Source organism: Artemia sp. Qi Xiang Cuo, chromosome 4 (assembly GCF_049724085.1).
Source record: "Artemia sp. Qi Xiang Cuo chromosome 4, ASM4972408v1, whole genome shotgun sequence".
NCBI lineage: Eukaryota > Metazoa > Arthropoda > Branchiopoda > Anostraca > Artemiidae > Artemia > Artemia sp. Qi Xiang Cuo.
The window spans coordinates 51,526,541-51,550,436 of NC_142797.1; the positions used below are offsets into that span (position 1 = coordinate 51,526,541).

Below are 23,896 nucleotides of genomic sequence, written 5' to 3' on the forward strand. Positions count from 1 at the left end.
GACTGAGGTGGAAGATTTTTGTTTTCTCTGGAGAAATTAGAATTGAATTGTGTTCTTTGATAAAATTCAGAAGAGAACTTGAACTTTTCTTCACTTCGTTGAGAAAATTTTTAATTGAACTAGAACTTTTTATCTTCCTGGAAAATATTCACAAGTATGGTATTACTTTTTCTATCTTACACCGAAAAATTTAGAATTGAACTTTAAATTTCTTTATGTCTTTGTGAAATAAAGAACTGAAGTGGAAGATTTTTGTTTTCTCTGGAGAAATTAGAATTGAATTTTGTTCTTTGGTAAAGTTAAGTAGAGAACTTGAACTTTTCTTCACTTCGTTGAGAAAATTTTAAATTGAACTAGAACTTTTTATCTTCCGTGAAAATATTCATAAGTATGGTATTACTTTTTCTATCTTCCACCGAAAAATTTAGAATTGAACTTTAAATTTCTTTATGTCTTTTGTGAAATAAAGAACTGAAGTGGAAGATTTTTGTTTTCTCTGGAGAAATTAGAATTGAATTCTGTTCTTTGGTAAAATTCAGAAGAGATCTTGAACTTTTCTATCTTCTATGAAAAATTGAGCCTGCTAGTAGCACCTTTATCTCTAAAAATTCTTTTTCTTACATCTTTGACCATTTTAATAGATATTCTGAACGTTTGACGTTCTAGCATACCCTAAAAATAATGAACACTTAACAAAATAATGCATAAGTTATTTTTAAAGAAATAACGACATGTAGAATATTAATATAAAAATACGTTAAATACATTATTATACATTATTAGTACACTTGCGCTTCACTTTCCGTCAATTCATCGTTATATTCATTGATGATATTGTCTGCTAATGTCCTTTTTATTCTGCCTACGATTTCACTGTCTATTGCCACATTATTTTTACATAGATAGCAGTTTTGACACATTGACAAGATATGATTTATGATGTTGGTGCAGCTGTATGCTTGCCTTCTTTTTCCCTTTGCTTTCATTCGAATGCTAACACCGGAAAGATATCGATAAGATCTATCAACGGCTAACATGCTACCAGAACCATTAGCTAGAAGTTGTCCCTCTTCATCAACTCTTATTTTTACGTTGGCATTCTCTTTGAGTACTACTTTCTCTGGTAATGTTACACTGGCATATCCACCGTTTGCATGATGGAAATTCTTGGGTACTCCAAAGGAATCTAACTTCTCGCTGTCATGACAACGCATGCATACATTTCCAATAGTGTTACCAATTGCACTCGTTTCATAGTTCAGGTATTTCTCCTTGTCAGCATTCAACACGACGATGATTTTATCATGTGCACATACTTTCGTCGAATAATTCATCTTCACTTTTTACAGATATGAATTGTGTGTTTATCCTTTCACTGCGTAAAAAATACTGATTTAATGCACGCATTAAACTAGGTAGTGTCGATAACCTGTCATAGAGTACCAATGGGAAAGCCGCGTCGTGCCTATGAGCAAGCACAGAGTACGATTGGTAGAGCCGTAAGCATATTTCATGTCATTTTAAGATACGTAAAAAAGTTAAAAAAAATACCATGTTAAAAAAATTCAAAAATTATTTTAAAAAAAATGGGGATGGGGAGGGGTTCCGGGGGTCTTTGGGGGCTCGAGGGGCATTAGGAGGACCGGGGGCCTTTGGGGTTGGGGTAGAGGACCTCACCACACTGTTCAAATGGAACTTGTGTATTATAACGACCACAGAGTTTCACCCTCAAATCCTCTTCTAAAATCATCTTTTAAATCATCTTTTAAAATATCTCTAACTGTTTCGCCGAAATAATTCCATAAAATGTCTAAAACGGTTTCGCCCAAATAACCCCTAAACGTAATTTCAGCGTGTTCCTTTGTTATTGACATCTCTGCGCTGTCACATTTCAAATTACTAAGAAATCAGATTCCCGCGCTAAAACAATTCATCTCTAAGATGTTTCTTGGAGAATTGTTTCCATGGCGGTTGGTTATTAATATCTTTGGAGTTCGACCAGTAGAATTGTTTCCAGGGCAAGGAACATTAATGACTTGGATCTATTCCTGGAGAAATGTTGACAGTACCTGTCAGACATTATTAAACTTTGCCCGGAAACAATTTGATTAATGACTGACAGCACTGGTGTTCCAAATTCCCAATCACTTTAAATAACCACGTGTTCTCCCTTCTGACTCTGACTCTGACCTAATGACTCTCCCTAATGACTCATATTAGGACCATAAACCACGTGGTTCGTACCGGATCAATAGGGGCCATTCTACTTACAAACATATCTGATTTCACTATTTTATTAAAATAATATAATTATGTTATATTTTGGTTTAACTGCTTGTAAAGAATTTGAATCAGAGGAAAATCCCTGAAAATTTCAAGCCACTGGACATCCAAGATAGAATTTATAAATCTTATTAAACCAACAAAATCCGTCAACAATTGGCAATCTGAATAATTCATGGGCTTTGTCCCAGTGGCTGTGGAATCTTACTTATCTCCAAAGGCATTTTTATTGGACCTTTCGACTGTATTGGACAAAATGGATAAATAAAAATTCTGATTGGATATTTTGAAGGGTTATGGGTGTAGCGAAAAGGTCACGAAAGGGGCTAGTTGTCCTCCGATAATTTTGACTTCCGAAGGACACTATAGCCTATCGTTCATTTTCCAATCGAAGATGCCCTCTCTGAGTATTCTACAGCCAACCCTTCCATACGAAGTGGCTGATGAATAAATAATGTATGGACGGACAACGGTCACAACCAAAGCGACGCTAGAGTGCTACGTTTCAGCTGTATTTTATAACAAATTAAGGTTAGTGAATCTTCTGGGGAACCACTGACCTAATGCGAACGGCCAACTTGGCCTATTGGTAAATCTAGCTCATGTTATAGAAAAATATACAAGAGATTTACTTTACGTCAGCTTTGTTCAAACTAAAACTTTAACTAAACTAAAAACTTTAACTGAACTAAACTTTAACTAAAACAGCAATATTAACATTGTTACGTGGGTGCCTGAAAAAAGGCAGAGCAGACATGTCTCTGCCCTCAGGGAGAAATGGATAAAAAAGTAATACCATTTTTGTAAAAAAAATTAAAATTTTGAGCAAAAATTACCTTTCAAGCCTTTCCGTCTGCCCTTGCATATGTGTCCAACCTAGCCAACTACAGATACTTTTATGCTGCACGCGTGTGATACTGACAACAATAACAGGAGAATAATTGCTGGTGTTACTATCCTGAAAATTTTCGAAGGGATGTGCACGTTTTAAGATCTTATATGATGCAACGATTAGGAATCTTTTTATATTGAACATACCTTGAATTTTTTGGAAATCATTTAATTAAACTGTTTTAAAGATGTAATATTAATGTCAATTGCATCAGACCGGGTCAGACCCTTTAGATAACATCCCTGTGTGAGTCTCAGTTGAAAGTGAAAATATATTATATGATGCATCCTACTGAAAAATGAAAAAAAGTATGTAAGTAGTTACACTCTGAAAAATATTGAAGAGTCATGTCTTCCAGGAAGACTCAGGAAGATTTATGCTCAGCTAAGTCTGTATTATTTGTGCAAATATAACAACCTAACGAAGCGATCCTTATGCTTATAAAAGGTCGAACGTGAATTTCCCAATGAGTACTTCCTATCTTGATGATATCTTTAGTGCATATACTCCACAGATCTTCAAAGCATTCTTGCCACTGAGGAAAGTTGCAAGTTTAAACTTTAGGGAACTAAGTGCGAGCGAAATCATAACTAGAGTTGTGGGAGACCTAAAGTACTAAACAAAATTGTGCTGGAGATTAATTTGTAAGTTTTTGCTTCAAATCACCGATCACATAAATTGCAGAGGAGCAATAAAAATTGCAACGACTAAACCAATGAAGATGAGGATAGAGAGAATGTGCTTTAGGGGAGTTGTAGTCGTGTTGCTTACAACTGATGAAATTGGTTTGATATATATAAACCAGGTCTAAAGATGAAATGTAGACATAGGGAGGTAGACCTGATTAGACCTCAAGGGGGGAAGGCTTCAAAAAGGTGCCAAAAATCAGCGAATTATTTGAAAATCAAAAGAGATTATGTGTAGGCTACTTAAATGTATTAAGTATGCATGTCCAGACCATTTAAAACAGCTTCGGCTCAATTTGAACGTTGTAGGGGTTAGGTTTAGGTTTCGCAGATGATTTGAGTATCCTGGACATAAGTATCACTGGGAAGAATAAATTTTTGGGCTTTTGAAAGTTCTGGGTCTTAGAACAGGTTTGAAAATTTAAGTTAAGAAGACTTAGTCACTTAAATTAGGGATAAACAAGGATGAACAGTTGATGTTTGGTAACAATGAAATTTTCCAAGTGGATAGCTTCACTTACCGAGGCAGCATTATTAGTAAAGATAATGGATACAGGAATATGTAAAAGGTAGAATAGCCGAAGTTCTGGGTGTTTTGTTGCAGTTGAAAAAGCTTGGAAGGTGGAGAAAAAAAAACTTATAACAAGGACTGGGCACTAGAAGGCAAGGTAATGACAGTGGTTAAGTATGGCTCTGAAACAAGGGCACTTTTAAAATCTGAAGATGGTATTGCAGATGTTTTTTACAGCAATTGTTGAAGTCCAAATTTAGGCAATTATCTGAACGACTGTATACAAGCCCATAAGCTGTTCAAAAATTTGTTTCGGGATATTATCAAAGAAGGCTTAAGATGGTTTGGTTATATTTAAAAAATGAAGTATGGCAGTTTCCGGAGAGTCTGGCTTTTGTTTTTGGGCGGCAATCCAGCTAAAGTAATAAGAAAAAAAGTCCTTGTATTGGGTAAAACGGATCAGAAGGGAAGTAGGAACTTTAAGGGTAGAAGTGAAGATTGAGGCTCTGAACAGAGTTGGGTGTAGCACGAGGCCGCTGTGTTAGCCTCAGGCAGCTTGGTGTTGCAATGAGTTGTTAGTAATAGTAGAGGTTGTTTGTGTGAAATTTGTTAGGTGCTATTGAGTCACTATTCACTCTCACGAATAAAAGTCAAAAGGTGGTCTTATCACGACACGACATGATTTATAGTTTTATCTCATTGTTTTTTAAATCATTCCAGTATAAGGATTTCCACGTGAGTGTGTGCTGGGGGGAGGGGGGAGTAATGAGCAGTGGAAATGCATGTACTGATTTGTCCAGGGTCCTTAAATTTGAAAAAAAATCTATAAAATAGACAATTTATGTGGGAAAAGTAAGGAATTATTTTAAAAAATCCTGCTATTTCAAAGTTTAAGGGCGAGGGAGAGACAAGCCCACTCTCTTGTGCACATACCTGTCACTGAGTAACCTTTTTGCTTTTGCCTCTCCTGTCCCATGGTTTTGGATTCCCTTTATGTTTGTGCTTTTTCTTTGCCAATGTACTTCATTAGGAGGGGCTGTGTTGTCATAACCGGTGTGTGTTTTGTTTTTTGTTGTTTTCTTTATTATAAACATTTGTCCTCTCTGTCTTTTTTTTACTGATTTTGTTCATGACCTTTTGTTTTGAGTGGGTGAAGTTACTTTGTATCCTGTTGTTTTCAGTAGAAAGTATTAGCAAAAAAATAAATAAATATAATTAATCCTCCCTTTGTCAATAGTTTTTCTTATTTTCTTATTACATCACCCTGGAAACATCTAAATCGAACAAAAACACGAACTATAATGTTCCAATAACAATATCAGCCGTAAGATGTCACATGTGATTCTCTTTTTGTTCTGAAAAGTAATCTCTCTCTTTCACCGATTCTTTTTATTGCAAGTCTCTGGTATTAACGAAGGAAATTACAAAAAAGTAACCTGACGTAAGCAATAAATCGAGTCAATCGGTAGAGCAGAAACGACAGAATTCCCAGATTTTCATAGTCCAAGGGAAAATTATTGAATATTGAGGTCAATTTATTCCATCACTTTTTCAGCCTTATTTGGAAAGCTTATGCATAGCTAGAGATATTGAAAGCGCAAGGTATGATACACTCGCAAAACGTTCGTGGTATAAACGTTGAGTAAGGATCAATAGTCAATCCTAAACTCATCAATAGCTTTAAAAAACAACCAAAGCTTTAAAAAAGAGAAATCCAACAAAAATAACATATATAAGGGATGCATCCAATTTTTATACTGATCCGAAGTATGCGAAAGTTGCTAATTTTTAAGTTACTAATAAAGTTTATTAACATAAATATTTGCGTAATTTTAGGAAATCAATGCCTGAACAAGAATGCCTTCAAAAAGTGCTGCAATATTGATAATAGTTATACAGTCAAATTTAATTTTTCGAGAACTCCAGAGTGCAGGTTTCAATCCTTTAGCTACCAATTCCGAATTACAAAATTTTTGTGAGAAAGATAATCATGGATGCATGTGTTTTTTTTTTTTCTTTATTTGTTGCTCTTGGGATCACCGTACCAAGCCAGTGGCTGTAGAATATTGAGAGAGGACTAAGCATCGGCACTGTTTCTGTTTTTCAGAAAAACAAAAACGGAAAAAAAAGAGATGAAAAAAAAACAGAAATAGGTCCGTCAAAAGACAGGTGACCTGTTTCTACTTTCTGTTCTGTTTTTTTTTTGAAAAACAGAAAACAGCTATTTTTATTAAAAAAAACGGCTGTTTTAACAACTGTTTTTTTCGTTCATCTTCATCTTTTTCAAGATGTTGCACCCTGCCATCTATACTGGGCGAATTATATGCTGTAATTCCCAAGCTTGCAGAAAGAAACTCCCTTGAAACCATCCCAAATCCATTGATTCATCTTATTTTTAATCAACTACGTGCGCATACAATAAGACCCTGACTGCACAGGCTATTCTAAAACATATTAGAGGACTTGTGCATAGCACGATTTCGTTCTTACCACCTCAAGATGTTGAACAACAGAGTATGAAATAAAAGAAACAAAATTTTCTTTCAAATACAAAAGCTCAACAGCTTTTAATATAAAGGAAAACAAACTGAATTTCGAACTTTGAACTTGTCACTAAGAAACATTCTTGTTTCGATTGTTCCATCAATTGTTTTCCATCAATTGCACTTTGGATTGCTTCCACAATCCATGCTAAAATACAAATTTCTTTGGTTTTTGGGGTGGGGATTGTATACCTTCGGTTAGGGGGTTTTCGACGATGGCGATTTCAAAGGTATACTTTTTATTTCAATCCAATGCCATTTTTTAGAGGTTTTGGGCTTTTTTTTATAAGGGAAATTTGTTTTTGTGCTAAGATTAACATAGAAGTTTAATGGAGGTAATAATTAACATTGCAGAATCAGCATCAAATAATTTTTTCATAGAATGGTTTTCTAAAAACGTATTTTTTTTTATTTTCGATTACTATAGGCCGAAATTTGCTCTTTACTAGGTTGCAGCTACTTATGCATCCATGGTGTCTAAAATTCATTGAATGCAAACACTGATAAATCACTAGAGATAAATCACCACCTTTTCCACTGACTTTCCCAACCTTACTTATTTAGTTCTAAGATGTAAGGTAACAGTACTCCAAGCTTCTGGCTCTGTTTTGTACCAGCTTTAAAGTTAATATTGAGCAACAAGTTCTCAATCTGAGGAGGAGGTCTTGTAGTTAGACTAAAGCTTATTCTTAAATGAAAAAATCATTAGTTACAAGAGCTAGATAAATAAAATAAAAACTATGTCCCTCGTACTGCCTTCAGAGTCAGATGTAGTTTCAGCCCACTCATTACATGCACTCTTCATCCAAATTGTAAGGGTCATCCATATCAGACACGGCATTAGCAATATCCTCATCCATGACATCGGGTAGATCATCTTCGTCTGCATCAATATCCTGCTCTCTACTTGAGCCTTCTTCCAGTTCATCCTCATTGTCATGAGATTCACATTCAACAACTAACTCTATACCAATTTTTCCCCTGAGCTTGAGAGCATTGGCTACACAAAGGTGAAGTTGGTGACCAAAGCATGAAGACCTTTCAATTCGCCCAAGGTAAACGCAATATACCGCAAATAGCGTAAACGCAAGCACTTGGCTAAACAAAACAAAAACAACAGAAAACAGGTAAAAAAAAACAGAAACGGAAAAAACAGGGTAACAAAAACAGAACAAAAACAGAAACAGATCCGACATAAACAGATATCCTGTTTCTGTTTTCTGTTCTGTTTTTTTTTTTTTTTTTTAAACAGAAAAAGGTTAGAAAAAAAAAGAAACAAAAATAAAAATGTAAACAGTGCTGATGCTTAGAGAGGACTTGATCAAACGAAAATGTTGATTTCTATCTTTTTTTCTTTTCATCTTGATGCAACTACCTGTTTCCTTTTTGTAAATATTTTAACTAAAACTTTCATATAAAAGTTTCATGCAAAAAACTTGTTTCGTAACAAATTTATCAAATGTATTAATATTAGAATCGAGGATTGAACATTTAATCATGAAGTATACACATATCATTCACACGAAATTATTTTGTTGTTGCGCTGTTGGTAATGTTATGAAAAATAAAAGTACGCTGCTCGAAATACAAATCGTTTTCAGTAAAAGACAATTAACGGTCTGGCCTTAGGGGATGATTGCCCAGTCCTATTGTGACAGTTTTTCTTCGATTTTAAGTTTGGCATTTCAATTTCTGTTAGTTTATGTATTCATTTACTCATCCATAGGTGAATAGATAAAATAGAATTATTGTCTGTAAGAGGATAGATAATTTATGACCCATTTGGGTTTCATTTATTCATCTGTAATAATTTCTGTTCGTTTTAAGTTAGAATTATTATGCGCCTTTATTTATGCTCGTTTTAGGTTTTAATGTGGCTCTTTACTCTTCTTTGACAAACGTTATTTATTTATTTTTTTGAACTTGAGAACTTTAATTTAAACTTTTAATGCTTTAGAACTCAAACTTTTAACAGTTTTAAATTTAATTTCATTTCTTAAATTAACTCATGTTCAATTTTTAATTGACTCAGCTTTACTATTGATTAATTATGAAAATACCTGCAGAGGTTTTTCCATTTCTAACGGTTCGTGGTAACGAACTCGGCCCAATAGTGGCCTAACTGAAAATGAAATTGTGACGACAATTGATGCAACAAATGAATTGCTCTTAATGCTGACTCCAAATATGTAAAACCCATTAGGTTTAATGTTACCCATCGAAAATTATGTACCTATGAAAATTTGCCTAATTTTCAAAAAAGGAAGGAAACATCCTTCCCCCTTCCAAAAAAAGTGATCTTAATGAAAATCACACCATCGGATTCACCGTATCAAAAACACTACTGTAGAGGTTTCAAGCTCCTATCTACAAAAATATGGAATTTTGAATTATTTTGCCACAAGAAGGATCACAAATACGTGTTTACTTGTTTGTTGGGTTTTTTTTTTAACCAAGGGCGATCTTATTGAAACAATGTTCCTTATCCACCCTTCCGCGTCCCTTTTTTCTTTAAAGGAATCCGATCAAAAATTTTCGAAAGCCATTTGATTTAGTATAGATGAAAGGCCCTACAACTCATAAAGGTCCTATTTTTTAGAGGCGGGAATGTCTGCGGGGGATTTTTCATGGAGAGAAGTTTCCAAGGTGAGAGGGAATTTGTTTGGGGGAATTTACCAGATGAAATTCTACAGGGGGGAGAGGAGGTGTCCAGGTATGATTTGAAAAACGGTCAGAAATTAAGTAAAAAACCGAATTTTTTTTTTTAGCTAAAAGTCACAAGCAACATTGAAACTTAAAATGAACATACATTATTCAGTATATTAGGGGGGCTACCGCTTCTTCAACCCTCGCTCTTTACACAAAAGCTTGAGTTTTGTCAAAATTCCTTAAGTAAGACTGCTCAAACACAAAGGCCGTTTGAATGAATCTGGAAAAAGAAGTATTTTTAAAGAACTTAAATACTTTAGCGTAAAGAGTAATAATTAATTGAGGGACACCCCCCCCCCTTTTACACGGAATATTTCTTGTTAATTTTAAATTTAAATTTTACTCCTTACCTTTAGTTGAAAAAAATATAATTCTATTTCTATGGAAGAAATAATATATTGAATTATAATTTAAATTGTAGGCAAATTTGATTACTCAGTCAAATTGTTCAGCCAGCCATAGCTTTGCGCAAGGATTTCTTAAAAATAATTTTACAATAAAATTCAGGTTGATGATGGTCTTCATCCTGTTGACAACTTTTAATATACACGTGTTTTAATTTATCATTTTGTTAAAAAAAAAAATCATATTCTATTTTGTTGTAGCTGTTTGTTGGTTTAAATACATGCATCATGTATGCATTAAATAAATAGAATGCATCCTTTAAGACCGGAAAAGAGACCTATAGTATTGTCGTAAAAAAAAAAAAAAAAAAAAAAATCAGACGTCACGAATAATATAACTGGATTTGTTTCCTTAAATTATTTGAAGATTTCTTTTGCCATGTCTTCATGCGCTGAAATTTTGAAGTGGATCAGCCAAATAAATAAAAAATATTTTTCCTGCTAGCTATCAATGCAACACAATTATCCTAAAATTCGTTGTTCTCATCAGAGTCTTCTTGGGCCCCTGAAAGTTTAATGCATAATGAAAAAAAGAAATAATGTTGGACACATTTTTGGTCGCGTATCGGTGCAACTCAGCTTTTTTTCAAAATACTATATGTAGGGCAATAAACTTTTACCTGTAGACTTGGATATGCTTTACAAGGAACAGTTTTTAAGTTTCAAGCCCCGTTCAGCGAAAAAAAGTTTTTGGGTCACTTTTCGGGGATTATATTTTGTCTTTTTTTTCTTTTGTATTCTTGGCCTTCTTGACTCAAGGACTTAAGGATTTAAGTTTTTTATCCCACGAGAAAAAAAAGTGATTCAACCTTCCTGGGCCCAATTCTTGGGAGACGGGTCTTTTAAACTGAGTTCTACATTAAGCTCCAATTGGTCCTGGGACTCACGGCTTAAGTTTCAAACAGGAGAAAGACACTAACTTTTTGGTCCATTTTCCGGCTCCCCAGAACCCTTTTTTCTCCCTACAAAATCTTTGGTACCCTTGACCCAGGAAGCGACTCATGAAAGTTGCTTGGGAGAAAAACTTTTATTACTTATGGTCCCCATATTGTGGGGCCCATGTCCCGATTGACATTTTTTTTTCTTTTTTTGTACATTTGATCTTCATGGCTTTTTTTCTTTTTGATCTTCATTGTTTCCAATTTCATAACACATGGTCCGAAATAATTTTTTTTTTTTTTTATTATGATAGGGTCCACTTGACCTAAGGATTCAGGCAAATCGACCCAAAAACTTATGGGCGTAAGTTTTAAGCCGTTTGGAAAAATACATTTTTCGCCCTTTGTTGGGCCCTGTTTTGAGTAGAACCGACATTTGTTGTTATATTCATACTTCTGCATTGGGGTCGTTGGCCCAAGAACTTAGGGATATAAATTTTAAGCTAATCGAACAGATTTTGTGCCCTTTTTCATGCCCTTTTTTCAGGGAAATCGTAGCCTCATACAAGTATTTTTCTTGGCCCAGTGACTTAAGTTTTGAAATACTACTACTGCTACTTAAAACGGACTGTAGCACCAAGCCGCCAGAGGCCAACACAGCTACGCGCGCTTCTCCTCCATCCCAATCTATTTAAAGCTTCTCTCTTTACACCCTCCCAATAAGTTCTGATTTCCGTCAAATCCTTACTCGCAACCTTCTGCCACCCAATTCGAGGATGACCTGCTTTTTGTTTGGCCCTCGATGGTTGGCTAAAAAGGACGATCTTTGGCAATCTTTCATCCTTCATCCGCAAAACATGTCCTAGCCATCCCAACCTTTCTCTCATTGTAGCCCTACAAAACATAAAAAAAAACACATCTTTTGCGCACCTTACTGTTTAAAATACAGTTAGCTAGACGGGTACCCAAAAGAATACACAGATAATTTCCCTGGAAAACATCTAGTGAATCCTTCTCCTTCTTTCGGAGGGCCCAAGTTCTAGAATTAGACTTGACCATTGTCATTACTCTAGCTTCAAACATCTTAGTTCTCAGACTTATCTTCCTATTCTTCCAAACTTTGTTTCAACTGTGACAAATACACCCTGGGCCTTTGCTATTCTAATTTTAACATCTTCACTGCATCCGCCATCTTTACTAAAAATACTAACTAGGTAAGTGAAGCTATCCACTAGATTGATCCTCTCATTATCCAACATCACTTTCACTTATTCCCAGTCTAAGCGACTTAATACTCTTCACGTTAGTTTTTAAGCCTATTCTTGCGCCCTGAGCTCTCAGAGCCTCCAAAAAATCATTCAGTTTGCTAACATTTTCAACTAGGATGATCGGATCTTCAGCATACTCAAAGTCTACGAGAGTTTTACTTCTCAATTGGATTCCATGATTTCCCATAGGCTTTGCCGTGTTCATTGAGACAAAATCCATCAAAATGATACATACAAATGTGGATAGACCGCCATCCCGCATAACTCCTGATTCAGTACAAGACCAGCTACTAACCTCATTTCCTACCTTAACCGCAGCAGTGTTATTCTCATATGTAGCACCAATCATTTTAATGTATTTATCTGGCATACCACACAAGGATAGAACCTTTGCTAAAGCTCTTCTGTCGGCAGAATACAAGACGCTTGCTTATACTCTATGTAGCTAAGGACTAAAGGGGTTTGATGACTCCTCCTCCCAAACACCCTTCACCTTTAAACAAAATTCTTGTTCCTCTTAGCTTAGAGAGCGATCCTGGAGAGTTTTGATCAAATCGGAAATCCAAGATCAAACATGCCCCCCTTTTTTTACTACAAAGCCTATCTGCAAACATTTTGCAAATCTCAAAATTTAAGGGCTTTTTCCGAGGATTTCTGGGGTTCATTTCATCTCTGGATGTATATTTATTGCATCTTTCAACTGTTCTGAACAAAACGACTATCTCAAAAATTTTGATCCGATATTATGGAAAAGTTATGTGGGGGAGTAAGAAAAGAAAACACACAAGAGGGGGACTGGTTTTTATTTCAAACTGTTAGTTCTTTTTCTTGCGATCGGTTTCAAACTAAAAAAAAAAAAAAAAAGATCTAAATTAACCCATTAAGTCTTAAATATTGGTTTCAGCCAATATTTACAATGACAAGATTCAAAGTTGACATAATGATTTGATGATCTCAACCTCAATTCACTTTTTTTTTATAAACTTGTTTTATGTATTGTAAACTTGTATTGTTAGCAAAAACTTCCATAGGTTCTAGCTTTAGATAAAAATCATAATGTAACGAAGTCTTGGATTATTTAGTTTTATTTCAGTCAGCAAGTGAAAGGATTGCAAGAGCGCATGCAGATTCTGTGTTTCAAAAATTGGATCTTAATCGTGATGGAACGATAACCCTGGAAGAGTTCCTGCAAGGTTGTCTTCAAGTATGTTCTCCATCACCTTATTTACCTGAAATTACCACATTATTTAGGCTTATGTATTAACAGTTTTTTCAGCGTACAGTTGTTTTTCTAGGATATAATTGATAATTGAAATGTCATATTCTGAAAAGATCTATTTCTAATCAAAATATCATTATGAATGATTTTATTCAGTGACTAAACCCGTACAGAGTATTTCACTACCTAAATTATCATTTTATGTTAATTTTACCGTGAATGTCCGACATCTGGTTAATGTCGAAAGTCACCGGTCAATGTCCGAAATTCCTTTTTCTCTGCTTGGATTCAATTAGTTTTGTGAATCAGTTTTTTCAGTCCTATGCAAGCTATGAGTTTAGTTCATAAGTTTAAGTTCATAGGTTTATTATTCCACATTCACAAACAAATAGATAATTAAACAATACTTTCGTAAATGGTAAAAGGTAATGTTATGTTAGATTATGTTAGGTTAGGTTAAATCTGGTTTTAAACATAAGAAATAGGTTCAAACCCTAACCTAAGGTAACCTAACCCAATCTAATCAAACCTTATCTAGCCTAACCTATCATCGCCAAACCTTGCATTAAATTGAAAAAGTTGACTAGCAACGTTGACCAGATCCAAGGAGAAAAGAAGTATTTCGGACATTTACCGGTGAACAAACAGCAATTATTTTCTACTAAACATTTCACCAGACTAAATTTGTGAACTGTAGATTTATTTTTCCAAAACAAAGCCATACAAAAGGGTTTCTCATGTTAGATGGATTAAATGTTTAGATCCATTCTCTCAACTAGTATTCAGGAACTCAGGAGCCTTTTTGAATTTGGGTAGGAACTGACAATCATGGGCAACATTTACCTAAAAAAAATAGTGTCGTTTTCCTATAAAAAAAAGAAGCTAAACAGTGAAATTTGATCGTGAAATCACAAACAGTAAAAAAATAGAAAAATCAATAATTAATCAATGTAGCAGCTAAGTGATCACCTATGCTTTGAAAACAATCTTAAAAATGTGTAATTTACCGTTTTTACACACTTTCTTATCAAAAAAGGGTAAATAAACCATTCTGATGACAACTAAAAAAAGGAATGGTAAGTTGAATAAGGGAAGTTTAGCTCCAAAGAGCTCCACTTTTAAAGTGTCAACAGACAACTTTGACCATTTCTTAGTAGGAAAATGCAGTTCATCACCAGGTCACCTTCACTGGTGGCATTCCATTTTAATTTACATTGGTTTTTGAATGAGAAAGACATCCTATGGTGGCTGTTATAATCTTGGGAACGACTGATATCGAAAATATAATTCTGAAGTGGTTTCTTAAGTGACGAAAGCTGCTGTTCAAACATTGTTTTAGTTTTTCAGTCTTTTGACCATTGTGAATAGAATCGTCTAGTATAAATTTCACAATTTCAGACTTGTTAATTTTTTCGTTTTACCTGAGCCCTGAGATGCATACATACATCCAAAGTATTGCTAACTAATAAGTCTAGTCATCATTAATTTAGCAAAATACTAAGCTAAAAGGCATTCCCTTGTACCTTTGTGGCATATTGAGGTTTGAAAGCATCCGATATTTTCGGTAAATAGATGGCTATGTTTAGAGAGTGATGGACATCAATATTTCGCACGTGGAGGGACACATCTTTAAGATGAGCAACAAAACGGTGGACGACAAGCAGGATGCCCTTGAATGGGGTAAGAAGAAGCCATGCGAAAGGATTTCAAGGAACTATAAAATTATTTGGAGGGGGAAAGAGAGAACCTCTAATCATATTGGCGGTGAACAGAGCGGTGTACAGATGTGTTGGCATCAGGCAGCTTTGCATCACGATGAGTAGTCAAAAACGGATATAATTTGGGTTATAGTTTGTTTTGCGAATTCAGCATATACGTCCAACCTAAGTCTATTTTAATAAAATGCAAGCCATTTATATTGAATAAAAAGCCATTGAATAAAATAATTACACTTGTTTCTATTGAAATTAATAAAACATCCTTCTCCAAAACGTTAATTGACTTAAATGTAACTATCTAATGCACCTGGTGTCAAACGTTACCACATCTGGTGCAAAAACAAAACAAATCGTACCTAGAATTCCTTCTTATTGTAAAAGTATGGCTGCTTTCGTCTGTCCAAACTAGATAAAAAAAAAGAACTATCTAACTGAAATAACAGGAGTTTCGAGGAGAAGTGAAAATGAGAGTTTAATAGATGCAGAAAAGGCTTGGCCGTTAGTTAGGTGCCGATCTTTAAATAATGGCGTACGGCCGTCATCTCATTGTAAAAGATACGAACAATAAAAACAGAACACGGCAAAATTTATGGCTGAAACACAATAAAGCAAATACCTACTCTCAGTAATTGGGATGGATATGGAATCGTCGAAATATCAGTTCCAACTTAGCATGATATTTAAGATACATCTTCGACAAATTTATAAATTTAGAGATCTGTAATAACATTTCTCTGTAAAAGGTCAAATACAACAGTTTTTTTAGTCATTGAAACCAGCTTCTAGAGAAGGGAGGGAGTGGCAAAATATGTTCAATAGCTTAATGCATCATATTCGATTCCTTTTAGTATCGCTGACCCCCCCCCCCCCCTAAAAAAAGGCAAAATATAAAGTCGTTCTCTTAATGGCCTCCTTTAATTTATAACTATGCCGCTGGATCCGTTTGACCAGCAGATCAAAAACATTTCCTTAATTATTGATAGAAATTGTGTTCAGTATCAGAAAACTTTTAAAATTCAAGCAAAAAATGTTTTATTCGCGTCTTCGTGAAAAGTGAAGCTGTGTATTAAACAATAAAAATTTGTGTTTTGTTCGGTGGATATTTTGATAAACAAGACTTAGTTTTTGCGTCAAAATGATGGATTGAAAATACAACCTCCCTGCTGCCTTTTTTTTCAAGAGAAAAAGACCACTACAGTTTTTGTCAGTGTTTTACTAGCATTTGAAGTGCAAAGATGAACGGAAAGGTAATTGTATGTAACAATTACCACCCATAGATAATTGTTGCTGATTAGTCTTGACACAGATTTATCACACTCCATTGTTGGATTTGTATTACCGGAAAAAAAAAAACTAGTCCAATTTTTACAGGGAATTCTTTGTTCTTAAGGATTTTCAGCGCTTCCAAAATATAGAAATATATGCTCCAGTGGAATAGTACACGAAGCTAACAACATCAGCCTCTATAAAACGTCTACTTTGCCAACGATCCTTTCCAAAATAAAGGTCTTTTACGAATTAGGTGTGCAAAGACGAATATTTGATAACCTTCACACACAGAAAACGCAATAAAAAACATTGTCCTTTTTGGGGGAAATTTCAAATAGAGTTACGGTGCATCCGTTTCGTCGAATCTGTCTTGTGTTTGTATAAAATAACACAAGGACGATTTCTTCAAGGTTAAAGTAAAAACCAAACACAAGTGAATTACTGAAAATCAAGCTGCTAGCGTAAAAAGAAAGAAGATCTGTGAGATTGCCCCAGTAGCAGGATTCCAAATTTCTTCCATGTTTCAGTTAAAGGAAACCACTGACCCTATCGAACCCTTTCATGTTAGGAATTACGGTCAAGCGTTGGTTTGGGAATAGTTTTTCAATCTAACGTAAGAAAAAGACACGACCGCAGGCGTATGTTACTTCAGAATGTAAAGATGATCTCATCGATCGATTATCTTTGATTTTTGGAACTTTGGTTTACTATTCTTTTTTTGCCAGTTTCCTTTTGGGACCTCCAAAATTTGGAGATAGTGGAAGCACTGATCAGCTTGCATATGCTATTATTCACCTAGTAAATAGTGCCCCCCCCCCCATTCTCTCAAAAATCATAATAGGATATAATTCGTCCTTTAGCAAATTAAATAAAAAAACAAGTTTTTTTAACTGAAAGTAAGGAGCGACATTAAAACTTAAAACGAACAGAAATTATTCCATATATGAAACGGGCTAAATGCCTCGCCCTTTACGATAAATTTTTTGTTGTTTTAAAAAATAGAGTTGTGAGAAATAGTCAAACATTAGCGTAAAGAGCGAGGCATTGAGGAGGGGACAGCCCTATTCATATACAGAATAATTTCTGTTCGTTTTAAATTTTAATGTCGCTCCTTTTCTTCAGCTAAAAAAAACTTGTTTTTTTTTATTTAATTTCTGAACGTTTTTGAATTGTTGCAGCTTCTAATTTTGGCTCACCGTACATGAATAACTAAAACAAAAATTTACATATTATTTTTACTTTTTTGTTGGTTAAATGGCTTTCCCGGTAGTTGTTTAATTTTATTTACGAACGTTTTTATTAGTAATAAATATACGTAACTTACGAAGAAACTTACGTAATGAACTTCTATATTCGTATATTTTTATTACGTATCGCCTCCTAGTCAATACCTCGCTGTTTACGCTAAATTTCAAATTTTTTTCCAATTCTTTAAGAATGACCCCTTAATCACAAAGGCCATTAATTAAAATAAATAGCTCTTATGAAAGTACTAAAAAAACTTTAGCGTAAAGAGCGAAGTATTGACAAGGCGGCGAACCGAATCATATACGTAATAATTTCTGTTCGTTTTAAGTTTTGATGTTGCTCCTTACTTTCAGTTGAAAAACTTGTTTTTTGTATTTAATTTCTGATCTTTTTTTAAATAATGCTGGGAAATTTGGTGTTCCTTCATAGCAATGTCCCTTCCCCCATGAAAACTTCCTCCATAGGAAGATCCTCCCACGTAATTCCGATCGACCCCCTCCCCACTACCAGAAAAAATCCCCCCTGAAAATCTCTGTATACTTCCCAATAACCAATACTATAGTAACATTGTAACATATAGTAACATATGTAAACATTAGGCAAAGTTCATAACTTGCAGCCCTTCCCTCGGGGACTGTGGGGGATTAATCATCCTCAAACACATAGTTATTATATTTTTCGACCATGCTGAACAAAATGGCTATCTCAAAATGTTGGTCGGGTGACTTTGGGAAAACAGTGAGCGTGAGAGGGGGCCTATTTGCCCTTTTATTTTTTGGTTACTTAAAAACGGCACTAGAAATTTTAATTTCCGTTCGAATAACCATTCCCGCGATATTCTAGGACCACTGGGTCGATAATATCACCCCTTAAAAAAAAAAAAAAACACAAACAAATCAACACGTAACCGTGATCTTTCTTCTGGCAAAAAACACAAAATTCCACATTTCTGCAGATAGGAGCTTGAAACCTCTGCTGTATGGTTCTCTAATACGCTGAATCTGATGTTGTGGTTTTCATTTAGGTTCTATGACTTTTAGGGAGTCTTTCCCCTTTTTTCGAAAATAAGGCAAATTTTCTCAGGCGCGTAACTTTTGATGGGTAAGACTAAACTAGATGAATCACATATATTAGAAATCATCATAAAAATCTGGCTCTTTTGATGTATCTATTGTTATCAAAATTCCGTTTTTTAGAGCTTCGGTTACTATTGAGCTGGGTCGTTCCTTACTTACAGTTCATTACCACGAACTGTTTGAAAATTCAAAAAACAAAACACCATGGTTTTCAAGTCATAAATTAGTTTTATACAAATAGGAATAATATTTCACAATGCTTTGTGGGGCTAAGGTAAGAGGCAGCTTTCCTCTAATGTTTACTAGTTTTGCTCGTTTTAAACACTTTTTAACTGTTATAGAAATTACACGAAGATAATATAATATGAAAACGTGATCTGATAATACCTTTTAATTATCATTTAATGTTGTTGGTTTTACTTCATAAGATTAGTCTACTGCACAAGATACTACCCAGCTTGAGCCTGCATTGCTTTAATGCTTTATTAATTTTAAATGATATTTTGTGTTTGAATTTATTATTATGCTATCTTAAGTATTATTCTTTTTTAGGATTCAACAATAGCGGATTCGTTAAAGCTGTTCATGAGTTCGTGACTGTTCTTTGTTTAGAAATGATGTCCTACAAAATGCAAATAGTTAAATTTAAGTTTTATGATTGTTATAAAGTTTTTATATAAAAAATGAAGTATTTAAACATTTGTTTTAATTTGAATTTTCTTTTAAGGAACGACTAATTCATTACTTTTATTAGCATTAATGAAATTAAAATTCATGAAGGATCGTTTAAAGAGTAAAAAGTAAGAGGTAAGTTATTACTTTATTTTAGTCCGTGACACAAACAGACTTTGGCTCTAAGGAGTGATTTTTCACAAACCAAAGGTTCTGAAAAACTCTCCCAAAAACAAATTTCCTAACAGTAGGATTCGGGTCTACCTCAACACTCTGAACAATAGTTTCGAAATAACGATATTTTATGTAGAATTTTTTAAAGTTTTCCATAAAAAAATAAAACAACTAGAAAAAAAGGCTAAGAATTTGATATTATTAAAAAGAATACTTTACAAATTGACAAGTTCATCCATGCTTGAAAATTATTTCTCCTCGGCGGTATATTCTACTATTCCTCAGAAGATACACTTCTTATTATTCTATTTGTAATTAACTGCATGTGGCCTTTCTGGCTTTCCTTCCAGTCATGGGCGTAGGGAGGGGGGGGCAGCTCCCCCCCCCTAGACCTTCAAATTTACATTAGATATGGCTGAAAAAGCAGATGGTTTGGAAAAAGCAGTTGATAAAGCTCCATCACACTATCGACTGCCCCCCCCCCCTAGACAATATGCTGTCTAATGCTGCCTACACCCATGCTTCTAGCATGGGCACCCATAAGCTGAATTCCAGGGGGGGCAAAACATTTAAGTGAAACTATTCCAATTCTAACGACCCTCATACCTCACTAAGCATATTTTCCACCTCGAATCATCATTTTTTTATGAGAATATATTATTTAGCACAAAACCAATGATGAAGGATGGAATCCAAGCCTTTCAATCCAAATGTTTTTTTTTTTTGCTTAGTAATGCATAGATAAACTCGAGAACAACATCTAAAGATAATCTGAAAGCTCTTAAAAATCTGAAAGGGAACTCAAACCTTTCATTATTTCTATTTGTCAGGGTCTTAAACCCTTATTAATGAATCGAAGATAAGCGGAATTATAGGCGTAAACTGTGTGAGACTAAGAGAGTTCACATCCCATTCTATTCCTTATGGACCATCCCTTGTTGTTTTTACAGTAAAGAGCAGGATAAGTTCCCGAGAATATAGAAGTTAATTTAAATTCTCCATCAATAAAATACATTTTCGCTCGAAGTTTAGTTTCACTTCTCTTTCTCACATGAATGATAAGTGACAACAAGTTTCTTGAGTAAAACTTTTCCAAGTTCTGATCGATCCTATCGTTCTAAAACTTTTCCAATTACAATCAGCGATATAAAATAAAAAAAAATACGAAGAAAAAATATAAATAAACCAAACGCAAGGCAAAATACAGGCAGGGGAATCAAATAAAGCAGGTGTATATTTCATGAAGAAGAAACAAAGATCTGTATCTTTTTTAACAATCATTTTGAAAAAAAAATTCCGAAAAAGAAGTTTTTTCAAATAAAAGTAAAGGCTATTTAAAACTTAAGATCAGTAGATAAAAATACCTTTTAAAATTAAAAATAAAACGACCAGAAATTACTATTAAAGAATAAATGAAACCCAAAAAAAAACATACAATAAGTAATAATATGAATGAATAAATTAATCTTAAAGCTAGTAATGCTTAAATTGAATATGGAAATCAAGCTTAAAACGAAAAAAATATTTTGATATTGAAGCATAAATAAAACCCAAAACGAACAGAAATTAAATAAACAATCAATACAAACAAACATACATTAGATACCAATATAAATTAATAAATAAACCTTAAAACGAGTAAAACTTAAGGTGAATATGCAAATCAAGCTTGAAACGAACAAAAATAATTACAAACACGAGTTTGGGTATCGCCTCCTTCTCTCACTGTAAAAGTATAAAACCTACTGCGTTATTGGCACTTTAGTGAAAGCGAATAGTATTACAAGTATTTTCTTTTGTACTTAATATTGAAAATAAGCATTAAAATTACAGTAACATTTTGAACTGATGAGCTTTCAGCAATTAATATCATTATATATCAAATATTAGGTCTTTCTAAAATTGTTCAACCCGAATATATTTTCACTACAACAAGAGTTTGGATACTGCCCCCTTCCTTAACTGTAAAAACATAAAGTCCACTGCATCACTAGAGTTTCACTGAAAACGAATTATGTTACAAATATTTACTTTTCCAGTTCTTACAGCTTTGAAAATGAAAATTAAATTACAGTGAAATAAAATCTCGAACTGATGGATTTTTCAATAATTAATATCAATCTATATAAAATATTCAATCTGATTTTGTTTATACTTTCCGAGACTGTTCAAGACGCATATAGTTTTCAGTAAAGCGCCAATGACGCAGTAGGTTTTAGACTTTTACAGTGAGAGATGGAGGCGATACCAAAACTCGTGTTAGTAATGATTTTTGTTCGTTTCAAGCTTGATTTACATATTCAATTGAAGTTTCACTCGTATTAAGATTTATTTATCCATTTATGTTGGTATCTAATGTATGTTTGTTTGCTTTGATTGCTTATTTAATTTCTATTCGTTTTGGGTTTTATTTATACTTCAATAGTAAAATGTTTTTTTTCGTTTTAAGCTTGATTTACATATTCCATTTAAGAATTATTTGCTTTCAAATTTATTTATTCATTTTATTATTACTTGTTGTATGTTTTTTTTGCTGATTGTTTATTTAATTTCTTTTCGTTTTAGGTTTCATTTATTCTTTAATAGTAATTTCTGGTCGTTTTGAGTTTGAATTTTAACAGGTATTTGTATCCACTTAGCTTAAGTTTAAAATGGTTCTCGTTGCTAGCCGAAAAACTTATCTTATGAAGTTTTTTTTAATTAATTTTTGTTCGCTTTTGACCCCAGAAAAATCAAAGTTTTTAAAAACTACTTTTTTAAAAATCAATCTTTTTTTCAAAACCAGATGTTCATTAAAGTTCAAAATTGGTATTAAAGTAACAATATCAAAGTGAAAAAATGGGTTCGTGTCAACCTCAGAGTTTTTACTATCTGATGTTTGAACTATTTTTAACTAAATGGCTATCTCAAAATTTTTATCAGATGGGTCTGGTGGGAAAAGGGCGTAGGGGGGGTGTGTAATTACTCTTTGATCTTTTTTGACTCGTTTATACGAGCATCCCTTCTATAAGAACCAAGCACCACAATTTCGCGAAAAAAGATCAATGATACAGTTGAAAATTGAATGTTTTGGGTATAAAATGTTGGATGTTAAGGAAATTAAACTGTTTCCAGAATTAAGACTATGTTTATAACTTAATTTACTCAAGTTTTTGGTTTTTATTTTGTTTTCTTGCGCCACAACCGAGCGCAATTAATTTTTTTAAAAGATAGCGCGAATAAAGTGCAAGCAAGAATCTGACTTTACACACGTTCCAATATACGCAAGCTAAACACAAAATGTGTCTATTAAATAACAGGGCTGGAAGGATAGCCCAATTTGCTAAACAATTCGACGTGTCTAAGACCAAACCGTGTGTCTGATACATTAAAAAAACAGTTTTATAGTTATCTAAAGAGCTTCTTGCGAGTCCTGTCCTTATCTACTAGTTACATTTGCAAAAGCATCTTTATCTCACAGAGAACACCGATGACAGATCTAATATGATTGCAGTAAGATATTTTAGTACATCTAGCACAAAGGACACATTTCACAGCTTTATATACTATCCACCCTAATTGCACCATAATTTTCAACTAGAGTAGATTTGTCCTTATTTAAACCATACACAAGCTGTGCCTGTGAAAATGTTAAGCAAATATTTTTGATTCTCTAATAAAATTACTAAAACATGTGGTAGACCTTTGGTTCTGGGCATGAGGACGTCAAAATAAATGCTCACATCTTTCAACATACGGTCATTATTTATGTATTTCATGTTGTAGGTTCAAACATTTTTCGGGATCCTTTTTTTTCCTATGAATGTTACAATGTCAATCAACCCCCATAACTACTTTTACTCTCATTATATAATATTTCTTTGGATAAGACATGTACAAAAGCGACTTATACTGATCACCTTCAACTTCTTCCTCGCCTCAAATTAAAATATGTATCATTAGAAAATTCATGCACCTGACTTAATATTAATACAGTTCTTTTGGAACAGCCTTATTAACCCAAACGAACAGAAATTACAATAAATTCTAGAGTCAAACTCAAAACGAGCAGAAATTAACATAAGTTGGGCTCAGAACCCCTATGCCTTCCCAAGGCCAGAACAAAATTTGCACCTTACTGAAAAAAATATAAATTTTCTTACTTTTATAACTTTAATAAATCAAATAATGTTAACATTTTGATTACTAAATATCACTATATGTATATTAAACTGACAATTTCGTTTGTATTTTTATCAGTAAAGTGCAAATTTTGTTCTGGCCTTGGGAAGGCATAGGGGTTTTGAGCCCAACTTATGTTAATTTCTGCTCGTTTTAAGTTTGACTCGGTTATTTTTTGTAATTTC

The 23,896-nt window shown here is 33.8% G+C and overlaps 1 protein-coding gene across 1 annotated transcript in view; it reads left to right on the forward strand.

Moving 5' to 3' along the window:
* The window catches only part of LOC148953214 (A-type potassium channel modulatory protein KCNIP1-like), a 95,574-nt gene extending 76,179 nt beyond the window's left edge, over positions 1-19,395 (forward strand). Inside the window, exons 5-6 of the mRNA XM_089087577.1 lie at positions 13,268-13,378; positions 19,257-19,395. Coding sequence (XP_088943703.1) covers positions 13,268-13,378; positions 19,257-19,301 — 156 coding nt within the window. The 3' untranslated portion in view covers positions 19,302-19,395. The remainder of the gene's footprint in view (positions 1-13,267; positions 13,379-19,256) is intronic.
* Positions 19,396-23,896: the final 4,501 nt, after the last annotated feature.